Source organism: Chelonoidis abingdonii, chromosome 14 (assembly GCF_003597395.2).
Source record: "Chelonoidis abingdonii isolate Lonesome George chromosome 14, CheloAbing_2.0, whole genome shotgun sequence".
Classification (NCBI taxonomy): Eukaryota; Metazoa; Chordata; order Testudines; family Testudinidae; genus Chelonoidis; species Chelonoidis abingdonii.
Genome location: NC_133782.1, coordinates 26,348,498 through 26,360,014, shown reverse-complemented (window position 1 = coordinate 26,360,014; position 11,517 = coordinate 26,348,498). Strand labels below are relative to the sequence as shown.

At 39.2% G+C, this 11,517-nt stretch overlaps 1 protein-coding gene across 3 annotated transcripts in view; it reads right to left on the bottom strand.

Annotated features, from left to right (window-relative positions):
- The window catches only part of NCOA6 (nuclear receptor coactivator 6), a 67,397-nt gene that overhangs the window by 49,711 nt on the left and 6,169 nt on the right, over positions 1–11,517 (bottom strand). For 2 of the 3 annotated variants that reach the window (XM_032769651.2, XM_032769652.2), the window contains exons 2-4: positions 7,621–7,767; positions 3,924–4,202; positions 762–917 (exon numbers count right to left, since the gene is read on the bottom strand). In XM_032769651.2, the coding sequence (XP_032625542.1) occupies positions 762–917; positions 3,924–4,158 (391 nt within the window). In that variant the 5' untranslated portion in view covers positions 4,159–4,202; positions 7,621–7,767. Of the gene's footprint in view, positions 1–761; positions 918–3,923; positions 4,203–7,620; positions 7,768–9,030; positions 9,160–11,517 lie in introns of all 3 variants that reach the window. The other variant, XM_075072311.1, reaches the window with a different exon arrangement.

Below are 11,517 nucleotides of genomic sequence, written 5' to 3'. Positions count from 1 at the left end.
AAAAAAAAAAAGCTCTTCCCTCATAGCCGAGAGAAACAAACAGGCAGAACAAAGACAAAACACACCCAGAAGTTCCCTCCCTCACTTTGAAAAATCCGGTTTCTTGATTGGTCCTCTGGTCAGGTGTTTGGTTCCCTTTGTTAACCCTTTACAGGTAAAAGAAACATTAACCCTTAGCTATCTGTTTATGACACTAGTCTACATTAGAAGCACTACAGTGGCACCGATGCAGCTGCGCCACTGTACCACATCTGGTGAAGATGCTCTATGACGACAGGGGAGAGCTCTCCCCTTGACATAATAAAACCACCTCTACAAGACACAGTACCTATGTCGGTAGAAGATGCTCTCCTGCCGACAGCACTATCCACATCAGCGCTTAGGTTGGTGTAACTTACAGTGCTTATTCACACCCATGAGCAACATAAATTATACTGACATAAGTGGTAGTGTGTACAATCCCTTAGTAACATGTTGGTAATGACATTCAGAAAAACCTTCTACAGAATTCTAAACTCCTCAAAGTCAAGTAACTATTATATGTAAACTTATTCCTGAAGGAACAAAGGAAGTAAGTGTTGTGTCAATACAGCTATGGAAAAACAGACAGCTTCAGAAAACAAAAGAAGACATTTCTCTAAACTATGAAGTTGCAGAATGTCTGTGAAGCTCATTCTCAAGCACAAAAATTTCTTCTTATCAATACTGCAGTTTTAGCACATCCACAATTTTAGTACCTCTTAACAGCAGGTGTGACATACCTTCAATCTGAACAGAGAGAATTCCCAAGTCACGGAGCTGCTGGTTGTTGCTCTGAGCCAGAATTCGCAGCCGCTCTGCAGCTTCCCGGGGTATATTAAATGTAACACGTACACTGTTCCAGGGTTCTACCTTCTGCAATTTTAACTTGTTGGATTCTTAGTTAAAAGAAAAATAGAATGGAGTATTAAGTCATTTTTCAAACAATGTAATAGCATAGCAGAACAAAGATGAAAACCAAGCTACCTATTTGGCTTTCAAGATTGTCAATGGTTATTCCAATATGTGGAGATGGGGAATTTTTCCCATACAGCTGTGTAATCATGCTACCTGCCAAACCATACCAAAAGTCAACTTCATAGAGAACCAAACAGATGAAACCCAGTACACCATGGCCAACAAAGTAACTCAGAGAGGCTATCTGAAAATTAAAACTTTTTTGTGTAGACTGGTTTGGAAGGGTGTAACTATTCAAAATAAATGGTTATACGGAGAAGCTGAGTTCCAGACTGAGTCAGTTTTTCATTCCTGTAATAGTCTTCACTATATATGTGGCTCTGAAACTTATCAGTAGCATCTATGAAGAATACACATCCTTAACTTCAACTAACTTGCTTGACATTTTTTGTTATATTCAACCCATATTTAGACAGCATATACAACAAACATATGTAAAACCAACAGGTTTTTCAGAAAGCTAGCTACATTGAATCTATTCAGTCCCCTCTACATAGATCATCAATTATTGGAAACGTAATAGGTAGGAACCAGAATAGACATGTAAAAGGCAAATCATCCTGGATACATTTATTTAAATTGTACTTGTACAAAACATGTCACTCTGCAGTACATTAAAATCATCTAAAAATTATTCCTAATATAAATGTACAGATCTATAATTTTTAACCTGTTCAAGAAAGTCTATTTACAATTTGGGCCTATGGTAGCTGTTTCCCAATCACTTAATATTTCCCATAGTAAAAAAAGTCTTACTAAATTTGTTAACTATTTATTCCTTAATAACATATCACTTGTGAATGTAATAATCCATCACTACCAAGTGCTTTGTGTCTCAGTATCCTAGCCAAATGATTACTGTAATAGCAGAAACAAATCTCTATTGTCCTGTTTACCCTCTTTAGTACCTGCACACATTGTCTCAAGGATAAATTATTTAATCCTTCTTTTCACATTGATGTAAAGAACCAATTTTTCTGCCATATCCTTTTCTTTCATCAACAGTTCTTTATTGTTCTATCCTAGCAACAGCCTTACTGGATCTCATTTTGTACTTCTAAAAAGACATATTAACAATCTCATTACAGGTTTTAATATCCCTAGCTATTAGTGATTCATTTTCCCTTCTTGCCCTTCAAACACTATTTATCTTAGGTTCTTGTAAAGGTCTCACAAAGATGCAATTTACATCCCTTATACTTTCAAAGCTATATTTTGTTCTAAAATCACCTTAAACAATTTGCAACTCATTCACATTAATTTTAAAAGTTTTAGTTTCACGTAGAACCATGCATTTTTAAAACCAATTCCTTCACTTCTTTAGACTCTGAACAATGTTCATCAGCTCCACCATGAACAGTGGTAATTGATTTCACCGTGTAGATTCATCCTTTTATTCAATCCAGTTTACCAAATATAAGACAATTTAATTGTGTGTATGATTGAAATATTAATGCGTGTAATTTTATACCTGTAATTGTGTTTTTAAAGCACCTATTGCCACAGTTTATAATATATCCTATAACAGAGTGAGATTTGCGCAAATTAAATATAGATCCACCCTAGTGCTTACTAAAGCAAAGAAAAGACTTTCAATTCTCACTGAAGTTGATGGATCAGTTCCTAACTAAGGTACAGAATAAGGAGAAGAGATTAACATGAGGTGAAAAGGATGTGTTTTGGGCACTCTAGAATAAGTAGACCAATTACATTATAATTATTAATTACCCTACACTGTGGAAAAAGATCCATGATAACGCAGGAAATATTGAAAACTCTAACCCATAACCTAAATGGTCCAATATTCAAACACACAAAATTTACTATATGGAATAGAGGGGTCAATTCTTAATTCAAACATGTGGAGTGAGAAAAAGAACCTTCCACAGAATCTGAGACAGATTTCTGAGCGTCTACCCCCCCAGAGAATCTGAAAGGGTGTAGCCCAAAAACATTGCACAGGGGAAATGCATCTAGGAGAAAGAGCTTCTTACAATAAGGCTTGTCTTCATAGGAAAATAATACTGGTATAAAAAAAAGAGTCAGTTTAAACTGCTATAGCTATATGGGTATAGCTTCCTTATTTGGTTTATCTTATGTTGCTTGGGAAAAGGTTTAAGCCAAACCAAAAAATCCACTTATATTGGAATAAGAATGTCCACACAGGGGTTCATACCATTAAAAAACAAATTTAGGTTACAGCTTTATTTAATTATACCTGGTACAACTTGTAAAACTTTCTTGTTTAGACAAACCCAAAAAAGTGAGTAAAATTCTTTATACAGATCTTTTCTAGAGAACTAAAGTTCTCTAATAGCTGGAAAGAACCTTAAAAAAGTCATAGTAAGCCTGGTATCTGCAAAAAGTATGCATTAAAAACTATTTTAAAAGACTAAGAAATCACTGACAAAAATAGTGTAAGATCCTGACCAGTTTTCCAGACACACATAATTATCCAATCTCACTCTGGAATGGGAAAAAACAGCACATATCATGGACCAATTTGCTGGTCTTAATAATAGCCACATTAAAGGGAAGCTGTAGGAAGTTTTCAGCTGTGTACACAATTCCAGGGCAGCTCAGAAAATCTGTGGGTGCAGATAGGACATGGACCAAAATACTGTAAAACAAATATGTATGTAACTTTTGGTGAAAATAGTGTTAAAGAATTGACAATAGGATAGGGGAATTCAGTAAGTGGTAGGAAAAATGCTGAACTAATAATACAATCATAATGATATTAAGCAGCTAAAGAATTTCAGAACATGTTTTCGCTCTATGCTGCCTAGAGGAAAAGTACTGTAATTTTTTTTACAAAAAAAAACCCAATAATTTATTACAGTCTAGAGTACCTTAATTTAGAATATGATTTGTGTCAGAGAGAGAGAAGGAAACAGAAGTTGAAAAGTGACAAGAAAATGGATTACCCATGCGTAAAAGACTAGGTACATTCTTCAATATGATACCCAGTTTCTGTTTAAAGTCTTTGTCATCTACATTTCCTTTAAAAGCGACAAAGATGGTGGAACCTTCAGGAGTACCATCCTGTTTTAGGTCATCTTCCTCCAGTCTGGAGTCAAAATCCACCTCTAAGTCTTCCATAGTTGAGGAGTGCAAGGACGCGTAGGTTTCTTTTAAGTTAGGTAGATCATTCAAAACCATGACTATTTTCCAGCAATGCAAGCCAGTCAGACGTTAAGTAGATGCTTTGAAGGAAAAACATAAATAATAATAATAATGTACTGTAAAATAGGTACAATTGGGCATCTAAACCAAAATCATGATACATAATCTGCGCACTAGAAGTTATTTTCTAGAGGAACAAGGACAGGAAATTGCTGCTGTGTTACATTTCTTACAAGTGATCCCAGTGCAGATTATTCTAAAATACTGTGGTACAATATCAGAGTAGCAGCCGTGTTAGTCTGGATCAGACTAATCTGTATGCTCCAATATGTTTGTTAGTTTATAAGGTGCCACAAGACTTCTCTGTCGCTGTGGTACAATAGTAATTGTCTGTTGGTCCAACAGAAGATTATTTCACCCTCCTTGTCTCTTTAAAAGAAAGCAGAACTGGGAGAGAAGGAGAAGGAAAGCAGCCCTGAAGCTACTCAGAAGACCACCAATGGCCCCCATTACTGCCGGAGAAGTCACTGCTACTCCACTGTAGCACCATCACCAAGACTACCACACACACCAAAATCCTTAAGTTTGTTGTAATTGGACCAGTTTTTACAAACTTTTAGAACTAAATGGCAGTTCCAAATAATTGAGATGATTACCATGGTTTTTGTAAGTTACTTTTCTGTGTTCAGGAAGTCAATCAAATGTGATATATACTCTGCCTCCAAAGAGAATTGTCTGCTAGTCCTCTCTCGCATTTTGTATTTCTCAGCTGTCCTTTTCATAGACATGTTATTTACAGTTTATAACAAATGCCTGGTTCTAAAAGTTTTGGAAATTTTGTTATGATGGAGACTACCAAGACTACCACATACCATTTTGAGCAACAGATGGTAGGATACAGGTAGCAGCAGTAGAACTAAGGCAGCATACTTCCAATTTTTTTCCCTTCTCTCTCCCACCACAGATATTTAAAGCGTTAAAGAGGAGACATGAATCAGGCAGGAACAGTTATGGCAGACAGACAGAATGGTCCTTGCACTCTGATGTAACTTTTCTTAATTTTATGCAGTTATATATGTAGCACCAACAGTATGCTTTATAATTTTATACTGATATTGGCCCTCAAAAACTTCTGTTATGGCTAATACCTGTAATAAGATTTTCCTAAAGCATTATTGGAGGGGGACCAGCCAGTCTGATAAAGAAAACAAATACGGATTCAAATCTAGAGGCAACCATTGCAGAAGAGTTAAGTGTGAGTGTCAAGGTGTCCTTGTCAACAGAAATTTTCAGCAGTTCAAGGCACCTTGGAGAAGACTAATTACAAAAATAAAAGCAATAAATGCCAAATCAGAGAAGGCTCTAGAACTCTTTGAAACCCTGGCTGCTAAAGTCACAAAGAATACAGACAGAATAAAGTATCAGAGGGGTAGCCGTGTTAGTCTGGATCTGCGAAAGCAGCAGAGAATCCTGTGGCACCTTATAGACTAACAGAGGTTTTGGAGCGTGAGCTTTCGTGGGTGAATACCCACTTCGTCAGACGCAGGTAGTGGAAATTTCCAGGACAGGTATATATATGCTAGCAAGCAAGCAAGCAGAATAACGGAGGTTAGTTCATCAGAGGAGGTGAGGCCCTGTTTAGCAGTAAGGTGTAAAAACCAGGGAGGAGAAACTGGTCGGTAATTGGCAAGCCATTCACAGCTTTTTGTTTAGTCAGACTGATGTGTCAAATTTGCAAATGAACTGAAAGCTCAGCAGTTTCTCTTTGCAGTCAATGGTGCCTGAATTTTTTTGCCTGCAGATAGTGCACCTTAAGGTCTGCTATATGTGTGCCAGAGGTTGGAAGTGCTCTCACAGGTTTTGTATATTGCCATTTCCTGAAAATCGAATTTGTGTCCATTTAATCCTTTTCCGTAGGCTGTAACCCAGTTTGGCCTGATGTACATCAGCTAGAGGGGCATGCTGGCATATGGATGGCGTATATTACATTAGGGGACGTACAGGTGAGATGAAACCAAGTGATGGTGTGGCTGATCGGTTTAGTCCTATGGAATGGTTTCCGCTGGTGTACGAATATTGGGAAAGAAGTTGGCATCGAGGTTTGTTTGCATGGATGTCCTGACTGGGGAAGTTACTATGGGGCGTGTGCAGTTGCTGTGAGAATAAGTTTCAGGTTGGCAGGTTGTCTGTGGGCGAGGACTGGCCTGCCACCCAAGACCTGTGAAAGTGTGGGATCATTGTCCAGGATGGGTTGTAGATCCTGATGATTGCGTTGGAGGGTTTTACGCTGGGGGCTGTAATTGTGAATGGCCATGGGAGTCCGTTGGTTTCTCGGGTTTTGTCTTGCAGATGGAGGCTTCTGGAATCGTCGGCTCTGTTGACTGTTTTTCCTAATTTCCTCGTCGCGGTATTGAGTTTAGAGAATCGGCTGGTGAAGATTTTGGTAAGGGTGTTGTCTCTGTCTGGAGGGTTAGAGCAGAGTGCGGTTGACCGCTCAGGCTTGGCTGTAGACAAGGATCGTGATAGTACCCGGGAGGAAGCCTGGAGGCATGAAGGTTAGGCGTAGGTCGGGTAGGGTTTTCCGATATAGAGCTGGGTTGAACTTGTGACCCATCGCTTATTGCACGTGGTGTCTAAAAGTGGACCTCGCCGTGTAGACGGTCATGGCTGAGGTGAGGTGGATGAAGTTGTTGAAATCGCGTGGAAGTTTCTAGAGTCTCTTCCCATGGTCCAGATGATGAAAGATGTCATCATCATGTAGCGTGAGGGTAAGAAGGGGCTTGATGTGGATTAAGCGAGGAAGCGTTGTTGCAGTAAATAAAAAGGCCAAAAATAGAAAAAAAAAAAATTGGGCCCCCCCCCGCGTTATTGCTTGGGGGGGGGGGCCATTGCGGGTGCCCATAGCCAGTGCATGTTTACTGATCTGGAGGTATATATTGTCATCTAAAGCTTGAAAAAGTATTGTGTTGAGTATAAAGCAACAGAGCTCAGGCAGCAGATTGTGCTGTGCCATCATCAGAGATACTGTTCCTAACAGCTGTGTATTCCTGTCTGTGTTGTGGGGATGTTTTGTTAGAGAGCCCCTCTCTACATCCATGTGGCTAGGATTGGTTGTTGCCTGGGAGGTGACCAATGCGTGTAGTCTCAGGAGAATCAGTGGTGACTATGACTGTGAATGGTTGCCAATTACAGAATTCCAGTTCTTCCTCCCCTTGGTTTTTCACATACTGCTAGCCGCTAGAACAGGGCTTACCCTCCTGACTGAACTGAACCATCGTTTATCTTCTTGCTTGCTTGCTAGCATTTATATATATCGTGCCCTGAAATTTCCACTACCTGCTGTCTGGACGAAGTGGGTATTCACCCACAAAAGCTCACGCTCCAAAACCTCTGTTAGTCTATAAGGTGCCACAGGATTCCCAGACAGAATAAAGGAGCCAACTTTTCCACTGCCACCATTGAAAGCACACAGAGGCTGCCAACAAGAAAATAACCCACCAGGAGACCCAATATCAGGGACTGCAAGGCAAACAAGCTGATCTTGAAAATCGTAGCCATCATAAAATCAGGATTGCTGGTCTGCCAGAGAAAACTCAAGGGAGTTGGTTCACAGAATTCTTCAGAACTTGAAGTACTCAAGTTGGCCTGTAACGGTAACCAGTTAAAAATTAATTCACTGTCATCCCAGTACCAGAAAAAGGAGAGCACCTACTATTGATCCCTATGCATTACTTTGCAGACAAAATGCTTGTGATTAGACAGTGCCAGGAAACTGTAAAATTTTAAAACATTCCCTAAATAGTTAGTTAGCTCTCCAGTATTTTTAATATGGTGATAGAATGAAATGGCAAGGTTTTAACCAAGCCAAAGGCAATCTCGGGATTCCAAAATGGAATATGTACTCCTTTACCCGGGAGTCATAGCAAAAGACATAGCGAACGGAAGTCCACAATCATCTTCTTTCCTAACAAAGTTGACCCTTTGGCTAGCTACGCTGATCTATGAACAGGTGAAATTTGAACCATCCTTCTTTAAAACTACAATACACATATGTGGATTTGGCAAAGATCTTCGGATTCCTGACAGAACTAGAACCTATGTGGGTCCTTAATGCCTGGTTTTGGGTGGCTGACATTCTACTAATTCTTGTTAAATGTTCCTGATATTTTTATTTTATGGAATTTGTAGCACCAGCAATAAACCCTACTGGGATACAGTTAGGTCACTCCAGTAATCTAAGAGCTTGTCTAAATGGCAAGGTAAAGCTCATTAGAGGGATGTGATTTGTAAATTGCTCTAATATGCTAAGCTCTGACTGTCCTCGACAGACCGTGTTGGCACAAACTAAAAGGTACCTAGATCATGCCAACAAGTTCTACATGGAGCAGTTACCACGCAGCACATTACAGCACTTGACAAATCACACTCTTCTAATGTGCTTTGACCAGTTAAGAGGACTCAATTCATGAGAGTCATTGTCAGTAACAGATGAAATTTCCTAACATAGACAGGATTGTAAGGAACACACAATTTCAAGGCTAATACGATATTCAGAAGCTATCAAAACCTTTATAGCTCAGAACTGCAGACTTCAGGTCAGGATATATATCAGTTTTTGGTAGCAGTCCAGTCCTTTACCCTGCATGAAAACCACAGGGCAGAGCTCAAAGGTCATTTCCTTCCTCTCCTTCCCTCCCTCCTCCAAAAAAGTGGGGGGGGGGGGAATGAGTTGACCCCTTCCTTAAAAAGGAAAGAAAAACCCACCACCATCTGGAAAAGCTTTCTAAAAACATAAGATGAGCTTGGACTTCTGCTTTATTATGTATATATTTAAAATACACACAACAAACTGTTAAAGCTGTAAAGTCCAGCACTCAGACATTAGGACTGCCAGAATTAAGATTGTACCTTGGTTCACGCCCTTTGGGTGGCTACATTAAGATGCAATCTTTAATTACATAATCGCATACTAATTTTACTGTAGATCCTCTGCCTCATTCACTGCACAGGGTTGAGGGTGTTCAGTGAAATCTTGTTCTGAAAACAGAATGATTAATGTCTTCATGGTCTTTTCCATGGTGCTCATCACTACAGTACCAGAGTGCTTCACAAACATTAATGAATTTATTTTCACAACACCCTTGTGAAGTGAGTTATTATATTACCATTTTACAGATAAGGAACTGAGGCACAGATCAATTAACGTCATAATGTCAACTAATTTTGAGCGCTCAATTAGGATCTGACTTTTCAAAATACTCAGCATTATATATGGTTAAAGAACAGCTCCCATTGACTTCAGTTGCAGCTGAGTGTGTAAGTCAGGCACTCAGAAAATGAGGAATACACATACAGTGCCCACTTGTGAAAAGTCTGCTTTCACTAGAATCACATAGGAACTCTGGTAGAGGCAGGAATAGAATCCAGTTCTTCAAGGCAGCATTTAATTGCTGGAACCATGAGACCATCCTCTCTCTTCCTGCAGTCCCCTACTTCATTTGCTACACATCTTTCAGCTTCTGCAGCAAACAAAGCAGGAGGCCTAAAGACGACATCCTCTTTCAATACAGATCCTTGATTCATCCCCAGAGCAGGCCCATTCTATGCATTGAATGAGGCAGGGGGCTATATGATCATGTAATTAAAGACTTTATCATAATGCATACTTACAAGAGAACTGAATTAAGAATGCACAGGCAACTGTGGGTCTACCATTTTTTAACTTTGCAACCTTAATGTTATTTCAATATAGGTGTGTGCATGTGTGTGTTACAATATGCACACATATGTAGGTCTTGTTTATACTATTCTTCCTGGAAGACTCTGTAGACAGACAATCAAATGCTGAGGACCAGTAGGATGACAACTCAAGTATTAAAGGAGTGAGGAAACCAAACCCTGAGCAATTAAGAGAAGAGATTTTTAGTTACTGTTTAAAAATGTGTTTTTTGTTTTATTGCATGTTTTTGTTTTGTTTACACCTATTAAACTGACTAAATGCCCAAATAAACTTCTGGGGGAAAAGATCTCTAGAATTCAGTACAACTGCCTTAAATTAAGACTTGAGAAAGCCCCACTACCTTTCTCTTCACCTACAGCAAGGAAGTCAGACATGATATTGCGATAGAAAAAGAAAAAGGAAAGCATTTAAAAAAAACAACTTTCAAGCCTTCTTAGTACTCATGAAGAAGCAAATAAATAAAATAAAGACAAAACCCCAATGTTTCTTCTTTGCAAATCTCTTTCAATAGGCAAACAGGAAGAGGTGTTGGAGGTATTACAATGATGTGGCAACCAAAGTGTGGTGGTATTCAGTCAGTATTATACAACATACAGAACTCATTCTATTCTAAATAGCTCTTTAATCCTGTGATTTCTGTTTCAGTCTCTCCCATTATATCTGAAGCAGCAATCTTTCACAGACTGTGGGTCAAACAGACTCATGGCCCTTTTAAATAGTGATATTAGAATATTCAGAAGAATGCTGCAGCTCAAATTGCAATCCATCACAGGGCCGCCCAGAGGATTCGGGGGCCTGAGACAAAGCAATTTTGGGGGCCTCTTCCATAAAAAAATTGCAATACTATATTCTCGTGAGGGCCCCTGCAGGGCCCAGGTAAAGTGACCCACTTACTCCCCCGCCACAGGTGGCCCTGGGAAAAATAAACCTTTGGCATCTCAGCACAAACCCAGTTTTAAGAAAACATCTTTACAAGGTATCACTGGTTCTCAGCATCAGCTAGTACTAAAATGCACTAAAGATCATTAAAAGGGTTGGACAAATATTTTCCGTCAAAACTTTTTCTGGATCGAAAACTAGGGGTTTTTAAAAAGCAGAAAAAAAATCATGGACAATGTCTGCTTTTCTTCAAGATTTGTTGTGTTGTTTTTTTTTTTTAATTTAAAAGCTGAAATTAGTCTGTCAAAACCTGAATATGGTTTGGGGTTTCAGAAGTGTGTGGCCAAATATTTGCTGCTTGCTGTGTTTGATTGTTTAAAGAAACAATAAAAAAAATTGTACTTAAAAAAAATCCAAAACTTTTGAACCACCACAGCTTGTGACCAAACGCCTGAGCCCATCCAGTCAGAGATTTTTCCAGGTTTCTGATACTCTGCTGGCTTTCTTGATGCATATCTGTCTTCATAACTTTGGGTTCATTTAGCTTAGAACATAAGAACAGCCATACTGGGTCAAACCAAAGGTCTATCCAGCTCAGTATCCTGTCTACCGACAATGCCCATTGCCAAATGCCCCAGAGGGAGTGAACCTAACAGATAATGATCAAGTGATCTCTCTCCTGCCATCCATCTCCACCCTCTGACAAACAGAGGCTAGGGACACCATTCCTTACCCAACCTGGCTAAAAGCCATCAATGGACTTAACCTCCATGCAT